This window comes from Oryx dammah, unplaced genomic scaffold (assembly GCF_014754425.2).
Source record: "Oryx dammah isolate SB20612 unplaced genomic scaffold, SCBI_Odam_1.1 HiC_scaffold_28, whole genome shotgun sequence".
Lineage (NCBI taxonomy): Eukaryota > Metazoa > Chordata > Mammalia > Artiodactyla > Bovidae > Oryx > Oryx dammah.
In genome coordinates, this window is record NW_024070212.1 from 82160220 (window position 1) to 82185655 (window position 25436).

The following is a 25436-nucleotide window of genomic DNA, read 5'->3' on the forward strand; positions in this document are numbered from 1 at the left end:
TTAAGCCAGCTTTTTCATTCTCCTCTTTCACCATCAAGAGGCTCTTTACGCCAACTATTTAGTTCCTCTTTGCTTTCTGCCATTAGAGCAGTATTATCTGCATAACTGAGGTTGTTGTTCACCAAATATTTATGGAGCAACTCTAATGTGCCAGGCACTACTCCAGGTGCTTGAGATCCATCAGTGGACAAGATATATAAAAACCCTTGCTCTGGTGGTGTTTACATTTTAAAGATTAAAAATCACACCTGGCCCTCCCTCAAATCTGCATGACAACTAAACAAGATGGAATAATGGCCAACAGGTATTCCCCAAGAAAGACTATGAGGATTTAGTAATGGATTTCCAACTTCTAAAATAACTACTGAAAGAAAAGAGAGGTACATTTCTCTCTAGAGTACATACTCACTGAGACTTTGTGAACTTGTACTTTAAGACTAGAGGGGACAAAAAAAGTCCAACAACAGCACACAGTTCTGAGGGCCCAGCACAATTTAGTGTTGTTTTGCATGCTAGTGGCAAAGATCTTGTAAGAAAGTCCATGTCACAGGCACAAAGGAGTGAACATGGGAAAACACTTGGTCTTCTTTCTATCAAAGGCGCAGTTGTAAACGTACAATGCTATGAAAACTCAAGCAAATCTGGAATCATCGTTAAAGGGAATTAACTTGGAAAGTAATTTATGGCAAGAAAACTCAACTCCTTTGTTATCTTCCTTTCACCATAATATGCTTCCTGAACACTGCCTATGAGAAAGGGCTTTTAGAAAGAAAAAAAATAAGTATAGTAAAATTAACTCATTTTATCAATTTGTGCTCTCGGCCAGAGTTTCCTGACTGTGGCTACGAGGGGCTGTAAAACTGATGAATTTGCATGGAAAAAGAAACCAGTGTAAGTAATTTGTGTAAGAGGGAACACGGACATAGACTGCTATAATTCAGACACCCTGCAGATAGCAGACTGCTGCAGTGTGAGCAGTTATGGGTTAGAAAAATGACCACACTGCAGTCAGTCTGACTTGAATGGAAATCAATCATAAAGGTACTTTCTCTGCAGCTCCGACACCACAGTCTTCAGCAACCCCTTTGCCAAGCAGATTTCTGGTCTGTAAACCAAGTGCTGGTCTCCTTTCCCCTTTCTTCCATTCTGAAAGATCCGGCCAATGAAGGCAGGGAGTGTGTTTTTCCAGAATGGAACATAAAAGACAGGCACTGAACTAAAACAGAGGTTTCCCTCTATGTGAAAATGAACTTCCCTTCTATTATAAGATTGAAGCAATGTTTTTTATGAAATGAAGTATTAAGTGCCAAAACCCAGCAGCATGTTTTAACCCTCTCAAAGGCATCGCTAACACAGAGCACCGTTTTTACACATTCATGTTTTGAGTACCCAAGGTAAGGAATATGTGTGCTTGGGGTGGCAAGAAGATAAACAGAGGAATTTTTATTTCTAAAATAATTTTTCCTTTTCCTAAAATAAGAACCATTCACTGATGCCCTCCTTCCTCCCCACTATGAGCCATGAAGATGGTTCATCTTTGATAGATAATTATTAGGAATTCAATTTGTAAATAAAGCATACTCAGGCACTTTATCGATAATCATAAACTCCAGTCCTGGGTCTCAATAAACTTCCATATCTACTCTATAAAGCAAAGGACTGTCTGCTACTTATTTCTGTATTCTAAGCACACAGTAACTGATGCTTCATATATTCACATGCAACAGATGATTATTAAGTTGAACTAAAATTATATGAGCTTGTTAATGAAAAATGGTGAGGAACTAATATTTATCAAGCATTTATTGTGTGCTAGGCAATGGAATAGGTGTTTTATTTGAATTATCTCATTTCATCCTTGCATGGGGTCATGGAATATGTATTTGTATTTATTCTCACTGACAAGTAAGAAAACGAGCTGTGCGGTTAAGCACCAAGATCAGGAGGATCACACAGCTAAACATGTGACCGAGCAGAGGCTTGAGCCCAGATATCTAGATACCTGCCAAAGAAACAGAGGTGAAACACACATTTCTCCTTGTCTTTCCTTCATCACTGGTTACTGGAGAGATGAATTTAATAAGATTTAAATAGAAAAATATTTATCACCCACCACGTAACTGGCAAAACGACTATCTCATCCTCACCCTTGTCACTTCTTTCTTTTTAGAGTTCTGAGTGTCAGGCAGTGCCTTCACTGGGTGAAGAGCCAGACACATGGTCCAGCTGAGCAACCCACAGTGGGGTTAGTGATGCTGACACGTCTCTCGCATTTGTAGCTTCTGCCTTTGGGACCGACACTGATTATCTGCATTTTAGAGTATCATCTCGTCACAGGTTTTGGTTGAGGTCGAATGTGGTACACGTTTAGTATACGATACAGCCTGGGCCATGGGATTAAGTCTTTTCTGACAGGGGATGGATCTGATGGCCTAAGAGGTCTTTTCACCACAATGGTCTATAAACCAGGGATGGGCTTCTAAAGTAAGCCCCTTAACCAAGAGTGCACTGGTACTATCTGACTATTAGCTATTAGGAAACCAAACTATGTCAACAGAGTCCCATCCCTACAACCTACAAATCCAGCCATCTTCAACAATTCTCAATATTTTCAGCAAGACCTGTTTAGTTTTTTTTCCTCTTCCATCTATTGAAAAATTCTGGGTGCTAGTATGTCCTCATATCAATCACATATTGGATTAAATCAGTTCCCAATATCTGACCTAAAATGTGGCTTTTCTGAGTGTGAGTCCCATCAGTCTTGTCCTTGACATGCCTATAGAGTCATCAGCAATGGTCTCTATAATCAGCAAGATTTAGTGAGGATACTACATTCCAACAAAAATCTCAACATAGTATTTGAAGTCTTATTGTGGGGTAATATAAGAATTCTATCAGGCTTTTGGAAATCCCTAAAATGTCTTTTAGTTCCCTAAATGTTACCTATTGAATATAAATATCTGCTCTGTAAAAATCGAGGCTTATGAGTGCATAAATAAAGACTTACTAAAAACTACATTGGCAGAAATTACCTCCAGCATGCTGGGATTTTTATGTCCATAATGAAAAAGAGAGTGAAATTTTCAAATACTACAAAACCAAATACTTTTTAAACCTGAAAAAACCCACAGTATGGCTGGCCACTTAAAAAATTGTTAACATGTCAGTGTTTAGACTGAGAATTTTTAAATATCTTGCTATCCATTCAAAGCCCTGGAAGAGAAATTTCCAGGATAACATAGAAACATAGGCTTTGGCTGAAAGCTTGAGGAATAAAAATTTTGGGGATTCCTAAAGTAAACGAATTAGATCTAGTATTGGCATGCTCTTATTCTAACAGAATTACTAACTCTGAAGGGGTCACTAGAATGGTCCTTGTAATAAATTGATTTTTAGAACATGAATTCTATAACCAACCCCTGTTAATTTATACACACACACACACACACTCAGCACATACACACACACATATTTTAAATAAATTTGCTGATAGTACAGTCGGCTCAAAGATCAACTCTGAGTGAAAGATCAGAGACAGAATTCCTGTTCAATAATAATCACAGTAGTTACACTGCTGAGCATCTACTGTGAGCTAGATGCTTGACATTTTCCACTTCATCCTTGAAACACTCCTGAAGGGGGTTTCTATTTCCATTACTCAGACACAGGCCCAGCACACAACTGGTACTTAATAAATCTTTGCTGATTGAATAAATGATGGTTAGCTATGAGGAGAACACAGCTGAGAAGGGTTACATGTTGCCCAAAGTCACCTCGCAGAGCCAGGTTACCTATTATCTCTGTAACTATTTTATAATACCATGATGCCATCTTGCATATGATTTTATGTAATATATCATCCAAAGAAAGAATTACCGAGAAAAGATGATAAATAGAGGAACAGATGAGAAGAGATCATAACAAAATAGTGTATACATCAAGGTGTTAAGTGTTTTGCTTTTTCCTGAGTCAAATCTTTACAATAAAAATATTCACAGTCTGGCAAATTTAGCAGAAGATTCAGCTAAGAAAAGAAAATGAGAGGCTGTCTAAATCTTGCCATTAAGAACTCACTGCTTCAACCAGGAAGACTGTAGGGGTGTGTGTGTAACACACCCTTCGTGCACAGCATTGACTGATGGGTCAGCAGATGTCATGAGCTTGTTCTTATCCTAGCTCTAATTTCAGCTGAGATGGTGATCATAACACCACTGCCAGAGCACACAACAACATAGGGTATATGCACGTTTCAATTTGCAGGTTAAGGGTGGGAGCACTTTTTTACTTTATGTGGCTCTTTCTCAAGTAGGTGAAGAGAGTAGGACAGGAAAAAAAAAATCATGTTTGGCCACACAGAGTGTGAGCCAGGATTCAGAAGAATGAGTAGTTTGATGAAAATTTCTATTACTGCCAGTTCATTCCATTTGTTGCCAGCCTTACTGTCCAAATATTCACCCCAAATACGTCAAAAAAATTAAAAGAAAAAATTTATACTATAAAACATCCTTCTGAACTAACTCAATTTCAGTATTTATTTTGAAAATTTATTGAATTATAGTAGAGGAAACCCACTAAATTAAGCCAGTAAGACTGGTATTTTTTTTTTCTTCCTAAGAGTATGGCAATATTTATTACTTTATCTCTCTATGAAGGGCTGATTAAAACTAGAAAATAAAACATTTGCAATGTCATAATACATTCAGAATAAGGTAGCTTTGACAGGCAAAGTGAAAAACAGATACAGGGCCAATCAGCATTCTCTATTTCATAATGCAACAGATTTTCTTGAAAAACTGCACTTTGGAGATAGGCATTTTGATTTTTTTTAAAAGGAACTGCTACTCTTTTGTGTGCTGCACATGATACCCTCACTCTGGAAGAGGTGCCATTGACTTCTATAGATAGAAAATGTGTGAGATTCATTTTAAAATTACTAGTAGAGCCTGCTATTGACCATCTAATTATGCCGAGTTCCATTTATAAACATAGCTAACCACTAAGTTTATGGAGACTTTTTGTGCTGCTTTAATAGGATATTGATCGAGAGCATAGTTTGAGTGGACTGCCATTGAATTGTGTAATGGCAAACAAGAGGCAAGGTCACAGGCACTGTTCACGCTAGGGCTGCAGTCTATTTTTTATTATAATCTTTCTGGTTCTTCCCTTAATGCTCAAGCCCAAATGGTTTCTTTCAAAAGAAGAACTTGCGTAAGAATATAACCTTAGTTTTAAACATAATTTCCATGCCCTGATCAAAGGCGAACCAACAGGCTACTTGTTCAGAAAAGAAAGTTTCATATCTACTCCACTTTAATGAAGACCTAAAATCCAGCAAATATTTAAAACAGCACCCCTGGAGGACAAGGACATTCGGAATCTTTTATCCTATACTAATTTCTTCATGAGTCTTTCTTTGCAAGAACATTTTGTAATTTTTCAAGTTTGGGCTTGTCCCTGTCAAAGAGATTCATTTCCTCATTGTACCTTGGAGGCGAGTTAATTCTGTTGTAGTAGCTCCATCATGGCAGGTTAGACTGTTACCAAAAGAGTTCCTACTAAATTGCTGGCCAGAAAACCAAGGGTGTGGATGTGGGTTCCCCAGAGACGCACAAAGGACCTAGGGACTTCAAAAAGAATTTTACAAATGAACTGCAAGTTGGATCTTAGCAACGATTCCTGTGTGAGAATACAGAAGAGTGTGCATTTCTAAAGCAGCAAACAGCCACTAGGGTGCCACCTCATGCCAGGCTGAGCAGACGCCTTCCTCCATTCACTCCTGCTCTCCATTGACAAACACCTCGGGAATTCTGTAGCCACCCAGCAGCCTGGCTTTGTGGCAGAGCCAGGACGGTTCAGCTGCTAGATTTTAATAGATTCTGCAGCAGTGCAATGGGAACCCCAAATCAGTCTGGGTAACTGAGAGTGGTTTTCACACCCAAAGATTCTAAGGCTGGCCACAGTGTACTGAGAACCCTGCCTTTTCAAAATTCCAGGGCTATGAAGTCATCCCCAGCCACGAAGTTTACTTAACCCTTGCAGCCGGCTCGGGTGTACAAACCACGGCTAGAAAATTAGAACCCGTCAGGCCAGAGTCACAATGGCCTGTGTGTATTTGCGGTTTTCCTCCTTTCCCAGTGAAGTATTTAAGGTTTCAGAGTCACTCCACCAACTTCAAGTAAGAGAGTCAGCACTTTAGAAGGAAATGGGCAGAAGGAGTGGATTTTTTTTTTTAAGGAGGATTTTCTGGGTTCATACCAGGATGAATATCTGACAGCCTCAAAGCACTCACTCTGAGGAAAACATTGGTGCCAAATAAACAAGAGAGGGTGCTGACAGAGAGCGCTATCTAAGTGGCATCATTCAGCCGCCAGTGGAGTGGGCTCTCTTTGTAGCAACTTCATGGGAGACAGACCCATCTGAAAATGCTTCTAGAAGGCTTTGTTTGAAAATGCAGCATCATGTCAGAGCCATTTCAACAGATGGTTCCTGTCTCTTTCCTCACAGTATTATGCTAAAACAACTTCAGTGATTCTGAACCTCATTGTTAGCACTTGTAAACCCCCTCCCCCAGAGCAGAGAAGACTTCTCCCTTCTCTCTGGCAATGTGTCTAGTGGTCTGTATTCCACCCTCCCTCCCCCAGAACAAAGTAATAAATAACCAGAACTACTTTCAGATGGTCCGAGCACAGGGAGGAAAAAGGTAGGAAAAGAATGAATGTACATTTACTTTTATACTACAGACTTGCTTTGCTGCTAAGAAAAACAGAACTATCCTTTTTTGCTTTTCATGGACTCCAGATGATGTAAAAAATTAAAAGTTAGGTACACAGCGGACAGGCTTCCCTTGTAGCTCAGATGGTACAGAATCTGCCTGCAATGCAGGAGATCTGGGTTTGATCCTTTGGTTGGGAAGATCCCCTAGAGAGGGAAATGGCTACCAGCTCCAGTATTCTTGCCTGGAGAATCCCATGGACAGAGGAGCCTGGTGGGCTACAGTCCGTGGGGTTGCAAAGAGTCAGACACGATTGAGCGACTAACACACACATAAACACACACACACACACACACATACATGGAGGGGGTAAAGAAAGAGGGAAATTGCTGGGAGACAGCAGCAGGAGCCTCTGATTCTAACAGGTGTGTGCAAGTGAGAAGGATAATTAAATGTCGAGCAACCTTGTCACTTGACCCTCATCTCTGAATGCGCAAGGCTAAGCTGGCAACTCTTGAGTTTCTCTGCCACTGCCACCCTGTAGTAACATGATTATAACCAACAAACTTAGCACACGGTTATTTCAGTGAATCCTCATGAGGAAACACTGAAATAGCATCTCCCTCCTCTATTAAGTTTAAAAGGAGGAAAACTAAAAACAGAAACTAACTGGAAACCTGGGGAATGTCAATATTTGTTTAGCAAATTTAAAAATTAAATTCAAAAGGTCCAGAAAGAGGAAAAATTTTCAAGCTAAGGCCACCATCAGTGTGAATGTTCTGGACCACGTATGTGGTGATGGGGGTACTGGGTGGGGCTAGGACAGACAGGAGGAAGATAAGAACTGTGCAACACAGCAGAAGAAATTCTAAGACAGTGAGGACATTAGAAACTTTTACCTTTTACATCCAGGTAAAAGGCTAAACTATAGAAAGAGTAAAGGGATCCCTGGTTGGGGAAGTGGGAAGCACGGGTGATTTGTAAAGAAGTGAGACTGTTCTGTAATAATGGATGCATTTGTCAAAACACATAGAATGTAAAACACAAAGAAAGAACCCTTATATAAACTACAAACGAGTTATAATAATATATCAGTATCAGCTCATCAATTAACATGAATGTACCACACTAACAAAAGACGTTAATAAGAGAGGAAATTGGGGAGGAAGCCATATTGAAATTCTTTATGATCTGTTAATCTAAAACAATAAACTTAAACTTCTCTAAAGTCTATTCATTAAAAAGAAAAAAATCAAACCTGAAAACAAATCCAGGAAAAAGCTGTAATTAAGTACTTTACTTGTTTTGGTCTACCCGAAAATCATTTTAATTTTTTAATGCACAAATTAATAATTGAAAAGCTTATCAACTCTAATAAGAAATCATAATTTAGTAAAAGTACAGAATCTTTGGATTGTTTGCTTCTATAATAGTTATAGGAGGGTGTGTGTTAGTCGCTCAGTAGTGTCTGACTCTTTGTGACCCCACAGACTGTAGCCTACCAGGCTCCTCTGTCCATGGAATTCTCCAGGCAAGAATACTGGAGCGGGTTGCCATTCCCTTCTCCAGGGAATCTTTCCGACCCAGGGATCTAACCTGGGTCTCCTGCATTGGCAGGCGGATTCTTTACCACTGAGCCGTCAGGGAAGCCCTACAGTTGGTTACAGGAGAGGTCATGACCCAAATGTCTGCAGGCAGTTGAGTACAGCAAAATGAAAAGAGCAAGTTTCTGAACTTTGAGCATCACTGATTCCTTCATCTATAAAAAGGGACAATAACAGCAACCATGGGAGGACTGAATGATGTCTAGCACAAGGCCTGGTACTTAGTACTTGATAAACTCTAGCAACTATAATTTTTCATATTAGTTTAGCATCATGCTCCTTCCAGAACTAACATCATGCATGAAATCAACTTACATGCCAGTTAGCTTATTTCTATCTCAGGGTTGCAAATGCACCCCAGCCCCAGTTATGAGGAGAAAGTGTCCACTGCCGCGTTTAAATGGATGCTTAGCATCTCTACCGTGGGGAAGGGGGCAACACTGTAAGGAACGGTTAAGGATGTTGACGCCATCATGTGACCTGAATGTTTAGTCTTTCAGAACAGTGTGTGGGTGGGGAAGCATGAGCCGGGGATCCTTCCCCCAGCAGACAAGGCAATCTTGAGACACAGACCCTGACAGACCTGGCTTATAGATCTGCGGGAGGGAGGGGGCTCTGCATGGCACTTTGGCCTGAAGCCACAGTTTCGCTGACACAGCCCAGTCCCACTCTTGCCAAACAGTTTCAGTCAGCATGAGGCCATGTGTGAGTGAATCCTAGAGCGATTACACAGCAGAGTGCAGAATCGAAAAGCATTTGGGAGCTGAAGGACGCTCAGGATGCCAGGCATCAGCAACACGGCCCTCTACACAGGGACAGGAAACAAACCAGGTCCCTTTGTAGATTCAATGTGCGGTCCAACCATAGCCCCTGGCAATCCTGAAGGCAGATTGAGAATTTCCTTGGCAACCGTGTGGGACAGACTGAATGGAAGTCTCGTCAAGATGGGCCCTGAGAAGCCTCGGGATGTAAGACCTTAAAGGACACAGCGTGGAAGAAGGCTGCGATTCTGAGGATGGTGAGCAGTGTGGGCCTTGGCCTACAAAGGCCTAGGTTTTAGGGCACTGACAGTAATAAAAACTTAAAAGAATGCACAGCAGCCAGGGTAGACTACAAAAGGTCTTGGGCATCAATCTTAAAAGGGTTTTCTTTACTCATTAAGGCTAAGGTGATATCCTGTAAGGGATCTATGAATGAATCTATGTCCCAGTAATGCCATTAAGACAGTTATACTCTTATATTCTATATTACTATTAAAACTATAAGAAAAAAGTAGGATGATGATCACCTTTTAAAAATCTTAAAAAGTAAAAAATATACATATGAATGCATTACCATTTGTCAATGGCTAATCAGCTGTGCTGTGGCAGCAATATACCCTCCAAGTTAACAAGAAAATCTAGTCTCCAGCTCGCTGTTGGTACTCCTCGAACACTTCATAATATGGCAGCAACTTCTCCATTCCAAGTCATAAACTTGCTGCTCATAATGCTTCATTCTCTAGGTTTCCAACATCCCTACACCAGAACATTACAGCATCAACCAAGGCCTCCTGGTGCTAGAATTCCAACACTAACCATGGTTACCTTCTTGCTGTTTCCCTGTCTAGTCTCAGGCTGCAGATTTCTTCAAGTTCCTTTGGGTTAGTCTAAAAGTATAGATTCTAGCACTACACAGATTTAACTTTTTGCCTACTTGTTTGCCTTTGGATAAATGACTTAACTAGATCCTTAATTTAACTCATGTGTAAAAATGAGAGTAATATCTTAACTGACATGTTTATTGCAAGGATTAATTTTACGTAACATACATGAAAAGCTATGCTTAGCAGACAGATTCTCTTTCCCTCTACCCCTGTATTCCTTGCCCATGCCTTGGTATCCCACTTTCTGGACTTTTAAGAAATAAGAACAAAAAAAAAAAAAAAAAAAGGAAAAAGAAATAAGAACAGACAGAACCTGAGCTTGTGAGAATCAGGATAGCTTGCCTTGCTTGATCTGACATCTTGTCATGAGACTGACTTGCTTACTCAGTCAAGCTTGCAAGACTGTAATACAGTGAATGGAGGGTATGAACTTGAAATAAAAATATTTATTTTTATTCCACCTCATTCCTCAAAGAATTTGATGCAGCTTGAAACCAATTTCAACAATGCAAATTTTATCTACAAGTGACATTTTGAAGTAGAGAGGGGATTAAAAAATAAAATTTAAACATTTGGTATCTTTTCCCTTGGTATTGGGACCTAGAATATCATAGTCAGTATAGATATGTGTTCTTTTAATGTTAGCCAGAACCTTGTTTTATTTTAAACCATCAAGCACCACAGGCACAATGCCTGAGGCCTATATGATCTTTTCAAGACCTACAAAGTTATCTGAAATATGATGAAAATTATTATTAGGTTTTTGAAGTATAGTCGATGTAGGTATACTTTTAAATAAAAACAAAGAGAAGTCTTTGTGGAACGGCAATAGTGTATATATGTGTGTCTGTGTGGCATGGTACAGGGAATCAGGGGGAATCCTCTACCTTCTCCTTGGACTGTCTGGATTATATCATAGCCAAATACAATCAATAACCCTTTGATCAATGGGACAGGGTGGTGACAGGTACTTTTAATTCACTGTTGTTGGTGATTATTGACAAGCTGGTAATGATCATGCTGCGGGGTGTCACTCACGCTATGGGCATTAGCATCCTTTTAAAGGTCAAAAACAAATTCTTTTAAAATGCTGAATTTCTTAGAAATCCAGAAGCTTCAGAACTTCTTTAAACCAGGTTCGCACTCTAAGCTAGGGAATACCTGAGACACTCAGGATTTCAGTTCTTTCCCTATGTCTCACATTAAAATATTTAATTTTTCCTGACTTAAATTCTTGGCTTTCAAACAAACTACATGGCAAAATGCTTCCAAAAGGTGTATGAAAAAGAGAGTCTGAAAGCGATTTATGTCTTTAGGAGGCAAAAGGTAAGCAAAAACCCAAGGCAAAACTGTATCAAATCAAGGCAAAATTATACTTACTCTGTGACACTCTTACTAGCTCAGTCACACTAAAAACACCTGATGTGACAAAACTGTCCTGGAAGCCCAAATGTCCTGGGGAAACAAAAACAAAAGAAACAAAAGCGTCATAAATAGAAGACATTTGACAAGAGAATTCCAAATATTAGTTTCATTGTGATTAGAAAATGTGAAGTCTAATTTCATATTCTGTTCTAGTTAGAGTTATGTGGGAGGGTACAGTCATTTAGTTATGTAGATGGTTTTTTGGTTTGAATCTTTGAATCTAAGGGTTATGGAAAGCTATGACACAACAACTGGGTGATTTTTGAAATGGTTAAAAAAAAGAGAGCTCAACAGGAAATCTGAAACAAAAGACGATTTAAATAAATGGTTACCTTGGCTGACCTCTGAGACCTTCACAACTGGGATGAAAACACCCTACCTAAGAATCAGCTAGGATAGCTAAATTCCATAACAGTTTTTAAACATTATTCTCTAAAGAAACATCTGATCGGGATTAGCTATCCATTCATTCAAACCAAACAAGATTTAAAGATATTCCCTTCACTTCAAGAGGCACCACAGTGTGACTCTTTAAAAAGCCAGCCTGTAAAGAACAAGCCCCAAACCTTGAACCATAAACACAAATTCTTTTGGGCACAAATAAAACTTTCTAAAAAGGTAATCAACAGTTGAAAATGATTTAATCTCTGAATTTTGCATCTGCTTTATTTTTGCTGGATATAACTAATTTCCCTTAAGATATCTGATATTACATCTAATTATCCACTGCTTATTTATTTTTATGGTATATTCAGGAACATATTTATAAATGGCAAGAAATACATCATTTCTGCATGTCATTTCCCTCTCTGCCTCTAAAGTGTTCTGCTTGTGAGTATCACAGGTGGAATCTAGTTGAGAGATCTGTCTATAGAACTAGTGTTAATATCCTGTTTGAAAAATAGGGTCAAAGAGAAGTAGCTGGTGGAAGGGATTTATTTTTTAATAACTGTTCTTTGAAATAAGAAACATATCTTTAAGAAACACAATGTTAGAAAATGAACTAGTCTGAATGTATAACAAATAATTCATAAATATGGTTTATGTTAGTGATAAAAGTTAGATTTTGCCCACTACTAAAAGGAAGCAAGTTTACCTGTCTAGGCACCAATAAATTTGTTAAATATCATGCACATAAACGCATGCAAAAAGAAATCACCAAGTTTTGAAGAATTATAAAAGGACCTACAAATTATTCTTTTTCTTTTGGTTAAACTGGACTTTAGCATAAGAAAGATGTTTTGACTGAGAATTAAAAGACAATATTTAGTTAATTTTTACATCAAACACACAATTTATGATACTTTAGATGAAGTGGCTCTAATTTTTAGAATATGCAATAATCATACTTTGCTTTTTAAAAATAAAATGGCACCCTGTGGGGATGGATGTTAACTACACTTTATTGTGGTGGTCATTTCACAGTATATACATAAACTGAATCATTGTCTTGTACACTTGAAACTCACATAATGTTTATGCCATTTTATCAATTAAAAAGAGAAACACATATATACACCACCATTTTTTTAAAAAAAGACAAAATTACTTTGAAAAAGTGACTAAGAAATTTCACTTCTTAAAACAACCCACACCCAGGTAATTCAGTTGACATTTACTTGGTAGGTGCCTCAGATGTTGCTGCCTCTTGGGTTAAAAGAACTGATAACTAAAAATAAATAAGTAAAACTCAAAGTCCTGGCAAAACACAGCATAATATCTCTTTCTACTGTGACAATGTGAACATCACATTTACCCCACAGCCCATAACAAAGGAAATCCAACCACAACCTGCATTTAAGTTTGACTTAAGACCCATCTAACAATAGCAAGGAAATTCAGAGCTGAACGCGAAAATCTGGGTTGATCTCCAGCTCCTGCTCATCTCTGTCTGTGTCACTTGCTTGCGGGCTGATACTTGTTTCAGTTCCAACCTGTGAAATTCCTCATTTTAAGGACGACTTAACATGAATTTCTAAGCAGAGTGAATGTGAACATACTTTAATCCTGCCTCCAGAAAAAGCAACCAATGTATTTTGAAAACTTAGATTAGCACAAGGCCTTGGGAGGGGGACGCCCAAGTGTTCATCCACTCAAACCATCATCCTGCTCCTTTTCTTTTGTCCACCTCTTAAATGTCGGTGTTCTCCACCATTTGTGCTCATCTCTACTTATCACATATTCCCTGTGTTATTTTATTTCCATGCTACCAGCTACCAGGCTTGACTGTGATATGTGTGAAAACTAGAAAAATATTTGCTTAGTTCATCACTGTATTTAATACCTGGGACAAAGCAGTTAGCAAGTGCATATTTGTTGAATGAGTGCATGAATGAATCTATAGGCCATTGACTCTCAAATCTTTAACTTTTGCCAAGATCTATCTCCTGGGTTCCAAAAACATAGATCAAAATATTTATTAGATATTTCTTTCCAGATAGCCTACAGGTATCCTTAGATCCAACATGTCCAAAGTCAAGTTCCTTTTCTTCTCTCCAAAAATCTGTTCTTACTCTGTGAATTCCCTACTTCAACAAGCCATCTACCGTTCATCTCATTTTCTATGTTTATGTCATCCCTGACTCTCGCCTCTTGCAAACACCCACATGCAACGAATCCCCCCTGATTCCACTCCATGCATATCTCCATCTCTCCCTCTTGACTGTGGCCCTGGCTCTTCCCACTTCTCACCAGCATGATGGGACAGCCTCCTACGGTCTATATCATCAGTCTTGGCTTCTCCTCTAGTCTGCTTCCCACACCGCAGCCAGAAATGTCTCTCTGACAGGCAAATCTGATGATTCATTCATTTATTCAACAAATACTTCTTGAGCACCTCCTCTGTGTCCCCTGTGTCAGACACTGGGCCAAGGGTTTAAGACACAGTCCCTACCTTCAAGAAATTTATAGTCTAGGATTAGATACAGCTGAAAACGAGTGCCAAAGAATGGATGCATTTGAACTGTGGTGCTGGAGAAGACTCCTGAGAGTCCCCTAGACAGCAAGGAGATCAAACCAGTCAATCCCAAAGGAAATCAACCCTGAATATTCATTGGAAGGACTGATGCTGAAGCTGAAGCTCCAATACTTTGGCCACCTGATGTGAAGAGCTGACTCGTTGCTGGGAAAGAGCTGACTCATTGAGGGCAGGAAGAGAAGGGGTTGACAGAGAATGAGATGGCTGGGTGGCATCACATTCTGAACGGACATGAGTTTGAGCAAACTCTAGGAGGTAGTGAAGGACAGAGAAGCCTGGCATGCTTCCCTGGGGTCGCAAAGAGTCGGACATGACTTAGCGACTGAACAATGACAACAAAGGGAATAAATAATATTAAGGACACAAATAGGAAAGAGCTTTAGAAACAGTGGGCAGGGAAGGTCTCTCTTTATGCACTTCAGACATGGTTCAGAATGAACAAACACAGCTCAAATTGGGCTCAATACGCTTTCTTTCCTTTTTTATAAAAATGTTGACAGAACTTCTTATTTCTGTCTCTTATTCTCTCTCATCTCTACCAGTGAAATCAAGCCAATATGCATCTGAAAAACTATTAAAATGAACCACCCAAACAGTCCCTCCAAACTAAACAGGACAAGGACAGGACAGACAAGCCATTTAGACAAAGCTTCCAATCAAGAAGGTGACAGCAGGTTCCCTAAGGAGAAGTGTCTGGGTTGTCCTATTGTTGTGATTATGGTTCATGTTTTGGGAGACCAAATAAAAACAGGATAAAGGACAGCATTATTCAATGGACATAAGGGGCTAAAAAAAGTCTAGTCCCACACTTAAGCTAGCATCTTGTATGATCCTGAAAGTCACTGTAAAAATAACAACTGGATCCTCCTCCCCTTCCAGCAACCTGCCTCCTAAAGTCTATTTTAGTGGAATGTCTGTAATTTAGAAGATGAAATATATGTCAGTGTACAAAAACCAGAAAAATAAAAAAGAAGTATTCACAAATCCTAAAGGAACCGTCCCCTCACAGTATCATGAAATTGAGTCACGTTGCCTTGACTACTTCGTGTTTATAATAAGTCCCCAAGGAAAGACCTGTGTAAACACTCCATGTAACTTTAAATGACTATGAAACTGGTTTTGTTCCTTCACCAATTATTTGGAAACCCACTGATGAACTCTAGAAGACAACAACGAGAAGTGAAACCTGAGAAATGATGGAAAAAATGACACAGCTAACGAAGCAAACCTGAGCAGATTAATATTTTGTTCTTACTAACGCAAACCAAATCACAAAAATGACTTTCAGGGAAATAACACTAATCTGGGTGGTCTACTTTATTGCAAGATGAGAGCAAAATAGAAAAGACAACACAAAGGCAAATTTAAGTACTTAATTCTCAATTCAGATGTTAGCACTGAAAGATCTTCAGATGGGAAGCTGAGTAAACATTCCCCAAAGGTCCCAGGATTTACGTTTTGAGTAGGGCCTCTCAGAAATGAGTGCAAAACATATACTTTGGTTAAGTATGCCTTAGATGAAAAGCCAGACTGCACACTGTTCTGACTCTCTTCAATTCTGAACTACGGTTCAGGAGCAATTGTATAGGAGATTGAAATAAGGACCAGATTCTTTTTCATTTTAGATAAAATGGCTAAAAAAGTTCAGTCACTGAAGTCTTGTTCAATGAATTCACAATTAGAGTACAGATTTCAATACCTTGGAGTCTGTCATACTCACAGTGGGGAGGGATTAGACTTTCTAGAGAGGCAGAAATACAAAAAGCTGAATTCTTTTATGGGTGGTTAGGAAAAGCAGCTTTCTTTACCTCGATAATATCAGTTATTATGGAAAATGCTATTAGAAGTCCCTTTATCTTATGAAGGAACTGAATATCTACCTCTTAAAGGAAAAAAGCTTGATTTGCAGAGCAGTTCAGAGGTCAGGGAAGAAATAAGTGGTAACAAATCATCCGAAGGGCTGGCCTTTAAAGAAAGTTGGAACATCCATGAAACAGAGGTGATGCGTTTGAGGAGGAAAGTGTATACATGAGGTGGTATGTTTGCTTGTTCTGTTGAAAGAACAAAGGCAGGAAGCTTGCAGTGGCTCAAAAGTAAAAGAATCTGCCTGCCAAGGCCAGAGACGCAGGTTCCATCCCTGGGTTGGGAAGATCCCCTGGAGGAGGGCATGGCAACCCACTCCAGTATTCTGGCCTGGGAAATCCCATGGACAGAGGAGCCTGGTAGGCTACAATTCATGGGACTGCAAAGAGTTGGACATGACTTGGCAACTAAACAAGAGCAAAGGCTCTCAGCTCTAAATTATCAAATTTCATCTAGCCAATGGATGGAAGCACACTGCATACACGGGTCCTTCAAATGTTCAGCCTGCTCTCCATATAAGGGGATGCAGAACCCACAGATCCCAAAGGCCACCATGCCATTTTACACAAGGAACTTCAGCATCTGAGGATTCTTGTATCCCTGGGGGTCCTGGAAACAAGGCCCATGCATATGGAGGGATGTCTGTAATCTTTATTCTCTCATGGTAAATATTGTTCCATCACTAGTAAGACAAGCCAATGGCCAGACCTTTTCATGCTTGAGTTCCTCAAAGGAAAAGAGTCCCTTGTGGTCAGGCCATTTCCATTCCACAAGTACTTGGGACTGTCTGTGATGCGCAGGTCTTGGACTAAATCCTGAAGACACTGCTCTCACAGAACTCATGTTCTCCTGCTCCTGAAGAAAAGCTGACCTCATCAACTCTGTTCCTCCCTGGAATTTTCATTCCTGCTTCGGTGAACTCCCAGCTGGCTTCTGAGCCACCCAAGCGGAGGGCATGTGGCTCCTTCCTTGTCTCCGTCCCCCACGGTTCAGTCCATGCTTATCAGCTGTGCTCAATCGTGTTGACTAGGGCATCAGCTTGACCTGCCTCCTGTAGTAGGCTCCTTCTCTTTATCTGACAGTGATTTGTCTTCCTATCCTCCTTCAGCACCCCTACAACAAACCAGGCAAGAGCAGGCTATGTCTTCTGATCTGACTGCCCACAGAGCCCATCACAATCCCTTTTCTAGGTGTGCAATAAATATTGATTCAGCGATTCAGATGAGCACCTTGAGACACCCTTATTTAGCAGCCCTCTAAAGCACTATGTAAATTAGTTTACCTCTAGTCACATGTTCCTTCTATACTTTTCTTTTGGAATATCTTAGAAAACAGATTTTTTTAAGGGGGGTGTAAATTTGTCTACTGATCCATTAAACCCAAATTTAAAATTTTTGGTCTGTGGACAAAGACAGAGCCCATGGGATGGCAAAGCAATAAGAAGCAGCTGGGACCCTGACTGATGGTGTAGAGTAGAACCTCCCTGCAAACTTAGCCTATCATCTGGAACAGTTACAAAAAGAAAAACAGATTTTAATGTATTTTAACCACCTTATTTTTTTTGGTCTTCATTATAGTAGCCTAGTACTTAACTTAACCAACATAAGTGCCAGTCTTTCCCTTCAAATCAAAAGTGCCACAAATTAGCAGTCCAGTCTGCAAACACATTTTGCTTTGCTAGCAGAATACTAATTTTTTTTTTTTTGCACATGAAAGTTTTTAAGCTGAGCATGAGCTTACAAATATAGCACATTCCCCAGTACTCTTTATTGTATTTCATTTATTTAAATGTTCCGTAAGGCCCTTCTAGCCAAAGAAATTTGTGATGCCTGATACATATCTTCTCTTCATGTTCATCTACTAGCACAGTAGAGACAGAGCACACGGTTGGTTCCTGTGTTTTGTCTGATAATAAAACCATCAGTGTTTCATTATTTCTTTGAGAATAAAGTTTAGATGTATTAGCTAGGTATTTAAAGCTCTTCAAGATCTGGCCTCTAATATATCTTCTCAGCATTTCAGGTAGTAGTTCCAACATCATCCAAATATTGTGTTGGTCAAAAAGTTTATTCAGGTTTTTCCATAAGATGTTAAAAAAATCCCAAACAAACTTTTTGGCCAACCCAATATATACTCTGTGTTGCAACCAAGATGTCCCACCTGTTGTTCTCCAAATAAGGGTATGTTCCATCCTCCGTGTCAGGGTTCCTATCAGCGCTTCCCATTCTACCCCGTTATGTAGAATGTGTGTGTGTGTGTGTGTGTGTGTGTGCATGTGCTAAGTTGCTTCAGTCGTATCTAACTCTTTGCAACTCTATGGATTGTAGCCTGCAGACTCCTGTCTCCATGGAATTCTCAAGGCAAGAATACTGGAGACGGTTGCCATACCCTTCTCCAAAGGACCTTCCTGATAGTCACCCCCCCCACCCCAATGCTCCACCACAAATGAATTAAATACAAAGAAACAAGTACATATAAGATAAAGATTTCCATAGTAAAAATAGTTCAGGAAACACTATCACAACCACCCTTAAGAGAATGACAAGGAACATTTACATATTAAAGCCTCTGAGAGTTTCTTACAAACTTTCTTAATATCATTTAACTCACAGTTTCCTAAATAATTTGACAACGACACCATTTGTTCTTGGCAAGTGTCCTTCCGTTAATACACTGTTCTGCTCCTTTTCCTAATTTCCCCCATTTGGTTTATGTACTAAAGTGCTGAGGGGAAAGTAGAATCTGAACTCTTTGAGCTAATTCATACCTTTAAAGCAAGGCTAAAGGATATTCCCAATCTTAACTTGCAATCACTTTAAAATATCCAGATTAGGCAAATGGATCAAGCCAGTAACAGGTATTGTAAAGATAAGTTACCTAGCTGAAAAATTCATAGATAACATACTTTAGACATATTGGCTTTAATTCTTCCTGTAACCCTTGTAGTTGGCAATCTTCTGATTTTATAGAAAAGGAAGCTTAAGCTCATTGAGGTTAAGTGACTTGCCCAAGGTCACACACCTAGTGGCAGAATTCGGATTAGAACACAGGTTTGTTTAGTTCTCTTTATATAATGTATTTTATTGCATCTTAATCCAACAAATATAATACCAGAGACTTGACTATTCAATCTAACCCAAAGGCCTCATCACATCCTTTTACCAATTCCTGGAGTTAATAAGGGAAGAGTAGTATTTCATTAAATTAAATTTGATGGCTCAACTTAACTATAAAGAAGGTTTATGACTTTGAGTTACAAGTGATTAGACATTTAATTAACGGATTATGTCTAAAAGACATCAAAACATCTAAATAAGAAGTGGAAAAAGATTTTTACTTATTTGTACGTTTAGAAATATCAGATGCATAATATCATAGAATGAACTGGAAATGATGGGATCTTAACAATCATCCAGTAGTGGAGTAATCATCATTGTGTCATAAAGAATTTTAGACTAATAAAATAACGAGCTTTGATTTTTAAAAAATAATTGATTAGTATGTTTGCCATGCTGTAACTTCACTTTTCCTCTGGAGCAGGCAGAATAAATCTACTCTCTCTTCCATTTCGCTCTCCTTCAGTTATTTAAAGACAGTCCTCAGCCCTTAATTTTCTCTTCCTTAGGCTAAATATTGTCTTTCACTGTTTTGCCATGTGAGCCAATTAATTTTCCCATTGCCCTTAAACATTTAGAATTATACATTTATTAGACCTATAATAAGCATAAATGGATATTCTTCAAGTGGAACCAACCACAAATTAGTTTTGTACAAAAACAGAGAAACACTTGCTTTAGAAAAAAATTTTTAAAGCACCATAAAAAAAAGGTTCTTAAAAAGAAAATTTTGCTTCATGTTAGGAAAAAGTAACTTCCATGTAATTAATATAATGATTCATATTTTATAAATATTTTAAAATTAACATTATTTTTTAATGCATCATAAACTTAAAAGTATTTCTTAATTAACCTGGTTTTGAATTAAAAGAGGCTTTCAAAAAAACTTATTGTTTCTATGTTCTGAACCAAAGTTTTCTCTAAACTTGGACAGTAACAATTGTTCATATGCAAATGGATCAAACTACTTGTAATAGCTTCAGTTTCTGCTTTCAAACTCATGCATACTGGAGAAAAAATTAGCAAACGCATTCTCTGAATACATCAGAAACTGATTACCTTAAATGAAACAGACATGAAACTAGATCACCTGAGGGCTACCCTGGTTTATGGATGTAAAACAGGAAAAAAAAATTAATGCCTATCATTCTGTTCTTCCTTTTTAGGTTTAATTCACATGGCTGTGAAACCATTCACACAGAGCCTGCATGCTAAACCACCTGAGGACACACGCAGTGATGAGGAAAGAAGATGACCAGGAGCCATGCGCTAATTTTAAGACACTCAAGACTGACTTCGGTTCAGGGAGCACAAGAAGAAAATCACTGATGAACTGAAGCAATACATTTTAAAAGAATTCTTACAATAACTTGCCTAAGACTACAAAAAAAATTACAAATAGGTAGATGTCATTTTCTAAATATATAATAAAATAAAGTTAATGTTTAGAAACACAAAATACAAACAGCAACCATCTTTGTTAAAGTCATTTGCTTTGTGCAACTCCTACTCACCCAGAAATTACTTAGTTACTGATGCCATAATTCACAGCATTTATTAAATTATAGGACCTATAGTATACAATTCTGCAGACACTATGGCACGCCACAAATCGTCCAGGCCACTAGACTTTGAAGTTTGCTGGCTTAGCACAAACACAAAGTATTTTAGAAGTAGCAGAAAATTCTTTGTGAAATATAACAGAATGAATTAGACTGTTCAGGCCATGTCGTGTTAGCACAATGGGGGAACACTTTTAAGACTTTAAAGTCATGTAATACAATTCTAGGCTGGATTTTTCTTGTTAGAAAAAGTAGAATGGGAGTGATTGGAAGAGAAAAGGGCCAATATTTGACAACAGAAATCAGCATAACCTTTTAACTGCAGCAGCCATGGGTGACTGCCCTTTGACCTTGAAAGATTATGTGGGATTTCAATGACAACAGCTGGAAGTGAGCATGTGTGAATGGAGAACACAGATCTGAGGCCTGGTACAAAAGGCTGCACAATCTCTGCCCAGATCAGAGTGCTGATTAGAAATTGTTTCCTGGTCCTGGCTTAATAGAGTGTGATAATGAAAGGTTTTGTCTTTTTTTTTTTTCAATTCTTCCAGCAAGAAATCATTGGTTGATTTCTTCCAAACCCATTCTCCCCTTTTAGCCCCTCAAATCTTCTGGGTTTTCATGTATAACAGCCCCATCTTTATTAAGGATACAGTTAAAAACAAAAATTTGTTTCAAAAGCTACCTCTTACAGATAAAATTTAAGTTCTTGAGTTTGTCTCCTGCATTTTAAAATAACCTCTATTTGGCATGTTACACAGGGTATCATTATTTTTTATCTAAGGATCTGTCATACACACACACATACATAAATCAGAGTTCAATAAAAGCAGGAACTGTAATCGCTCATCGCTTTAATTCTACCACTTATACAGTGACTAGCATATGGTGGGTCCTCACTTTATATATGACAAAGGAACACAGAAATGAAATATTTATTCTTATCCATTTATTCTGTTTTATTTTCTGGCATAAAAAGGTAGATTCCTACAAGAACATTTAATAATATCACCTTTTTCTTCAACCAAGTTCATATATAAATTAGCAATTTTTGGTTACATCTTTAGGTATGTTTACTCAACAAGAATTTATGAAAAGGATGAGTAATTACTTCCTGTCAAAGATAAGGTAAGTTAACCAAGTAGAGATACAGAGACTGCTTGGTGAATGAGGTCATTTTGATCCATAAGACCCCAATGAATGATGTTCATTGAGCTAAAATTAGCACAGAAACTGATGCAGGTGCAATCTCAAGTTCCTATGTGGGATCCCCATACTTGCTGACATTGCTCTGAAACTACCCAAATGATGCCACACTATTACTGAAAGGACACTGAGTTATGACTCATTTATGCTGTTTTGGTTTTACCATGCATTCTATCTTACCTTCCACTGTTCTGGATTTTGTTAACTCCTCTGGCTCTGGATTTTGCTAACTACTCTAGTTTCTGCAGCAAATGAGCAACTCCTTAGTTTCAGTAGAAGGTGGCCTTTCCTTTATGCAAATAGTACTCTGAGTTGGGCAAAAACCAACCTGGCTGTGTGGTATGAGACAAGCAGAGGCTGGTGAAACTGACTTCCAAAGCAGACAGGGGTTGTCTGCCTACATCCTTCTATAGCAACTCTAGATGTTATTACAAACAAGCCATGGGACAAACTGTTTTTTGGAACAGACCGAATCCATTTGCCGTTTCAAAATTCTATAAACAGTATTAAGGAATTCAATTCCCACAGCAACTATATGGGCGTTGGCTTCAGTTTTATGGGAATTTCTGCCAAGCTCACATATTTGTAGAACTATTGGTTTAGAGTGTTCTCTGCAACCCTGAGCAGGAGGGATCATTTCTTGCGATCGCAGTTCACTTTAAGGACTGGGTCTTACTGGTGACAGGTACACATGATAAATGTTCCAGAAGCCTGACCTAATTTCCCTTGAAGTGAGTGTTTTGCTAAGAACATTCCCTCAAAGTGTCAGCTTGCAACCAAGGATTCAAACCTGCCAGTGTCCATTCTTCTTAGCGAGTTATTACCATTGCTTTGAAAGTTCACTCAAAAGGAAGCTAATTCTACCTCATTTATCAAACTTCTTCAGACTTACTGCTGCATTTAAATAAGCTATATATCTAATGTAAAATAAATTATAAAACATACTCAGTCTCATAGTTTTCAGTTATTTGTGATCAGAAAAACAAAACATTCTGGGCTTCGTATAAATTAAGGTGAACATGCAATATACTTGTCTTTTCTCTTGTAAAGAGACCAATATGGCAACATATTCACTTATCTTGTCCTTCAAAAATTACATCTGCAAGGTATTATTTATGTATCATATAGTAGTAGGGAAAATACTGCAGAAATTAGAATCCCAAATGTCTTAAGCCTCAGTTTCTGTAGCCATAAAATGGCACTATTGGTTGTACCTATCTCTTAAGTTTGTTGCTAGGAATAATGAGATAATATATTTAAAATAAATAGCCAAAAGTCAAAGATCTCTCTTGGTACATGTCATGTTGCACTTGAAAATATGTAGCTTTTTTCCCAATCTTTTTATATTGAATTCTAACATAATTCCACAATGATAATAGTACAGACTCCATATGATTTTAATACCTTTGGACCACAAGATTTGTGCACTCTGTTTTAAGTCCCTGGATATGTTCCAGTGTCTCCTGGTTTATAGTCTACGGCAACTTGAATAGAATTTTATCCTGATGTTGTGTGAAAACTGTATAAATCTTAATTATGTTGAATTGGTTCATAGTGCTTTTCAGGTCTACTATATCTTTCTTTTCTGTCTATTCATTCTATTAATTTTTAAAAGTTTGATATTGAAACTCCAATTAAAAACTTTTAATTTATCTACTTAAAAAATAATTGTAACATATAGTGGAAATATATGTAACTTTGTTCTGTATCTTCTAAGTCTCCTGAAAATGTGTTGTCATACTTTTATAATATAAAAAAAAAAGAATGAAGAAGAAAAACATCATTCCCATTTAAAATAATAATATAAAAAATACATGGCTAAGAACCTAGAATATAGAATGTGCTCAAAAAAAATGATAGCTATTATTATAATAATAAATTATGTTTTAGATGTTAAATCAATAGAAAAATTAAAAAAAAAACAGGTAGAAATAACTATGATCTTTTGATGTGAGAAAACAATGTATTATCTACATAAAAGTTGTATATATAAATAATGATATTTTATTGACAAAGAATTTCTTATTAAAAATGAAATTATTTTCTAAAGCAAGTAATACAAAACTTATCATTAAAAACAAACCTTCTGGTGTTTCTTAGGTTTTCGTAAAGTGAAATAAAAACAGTACTTAGTCTCCAAATTGTTTGAAATAAATTGAGCATATATTTTAGTAATCTGATTCCTATATTTACTAATAAATATATTTATTCAGAGTGTTTGTAAAAATATAATTAGTTACAATTCCTAAAATAATTTTAAATACAGATTTATTTTTTAAATGCACATTAACTATCTACCTGGGTCAAGCATTATCATAGGTATGGAAATAAAAATTTTGGTTTCCTATTTTAGGTGTGATAACTATAGATACTCAACCAAGAGAAGGACCCTCGGACAATTTTCTTTTTCAGTAGACTAAGTTTTACTTAATTTTTCAATAAAGCATATTTAGGAGTATTTAGAAAATAACAGCATACTTATTTTGCCAGTTACATTTTATTTTTTTAAAGAATTTGATTTGCTGAAAATTCTTACTGGTAACTAAGTGCAAGCTGCATGTTCTAGAAAACAGGTATTTAGAAATCTAATTTTGTTTTTCAGTATTTTTCAGATGAACAATGATTTAAACTTTTTAAGATGTTAAAATACTTAGGATACTATAAAAATGTCTACAAAAAAAAAAATAAAAGGAATATTAACACTGAATGAAGAAATACCTTTTTGAAATGAACTACTCTCAATCCAGGACCTCCACACTTGAGCTCCTTACTTCACTATGGACAGAGAGAAAGCATCAATAAAGAGAGTCTTGACTCCTTATAGCTTTAAATCAATGCTACAAGAATTTGCCCTTTTAGGCAGAAGAATGAAGGACATGTTTCCCTCTATTGACTTTGATCAGTGAAGCCCTTTATGATTCAGGCCATTTCCTTGATTTTAGGGAACAGACTATTTGCATGACTTGCAGAGTGAACCAGTAAGTCTCAGACCTGGCTTTACCTAAGCTGGAGCACTGACTTTTTAGAATTTCTGCAATGTTTCTTGGCAGGGTTATCAGCATTTTGAGAGGGATTCCTTCCAATGTCCAAAACTACCCTGTATGCTATAGGACACTTAGCGTCCCTGACCTCCACCACTGAATGCCAACAACACCCCCTCTTTGTGACAACCAAAACTGCCCTCACACATTTTTAACTGCGCCGCAAGGTGAGGGCAGAGAAGGCAATGGCACCCCACTCCAGTACTCTTGCTTGGAAAATCCCATGGACGGAGGAGCCTGGTAGGCTGCAGTCCATGGGGTCACTAAGGGTGGGACACGACTGAG

General features: G+C 37.9%; 1 protein-coding gene across 4 annotated transcripts in view; it reads right to left on the reverse strand.

Moving 5' to 3' along the window:
• Positions 1–25436, reverse strand: part of NFIA (nuclear factor I A) — a 408349-nt gene that overhangs the window by 135532 nt on the left and 247381 nt on the right. For all 4 annotated transcript variants that reach the window (XM_040232718.1, XM_040232715.1, XM_040232717.1 and 1 more), the window contains exon 4: positions 11342–11416. In XM_040232718.1, the coding sequence (XP_040088652.1) occupies positions 11342–11416 (75 nt within the window). The remainder of the gene's footprint in view (positions 1–11341; positions 11417–25436) is intronic.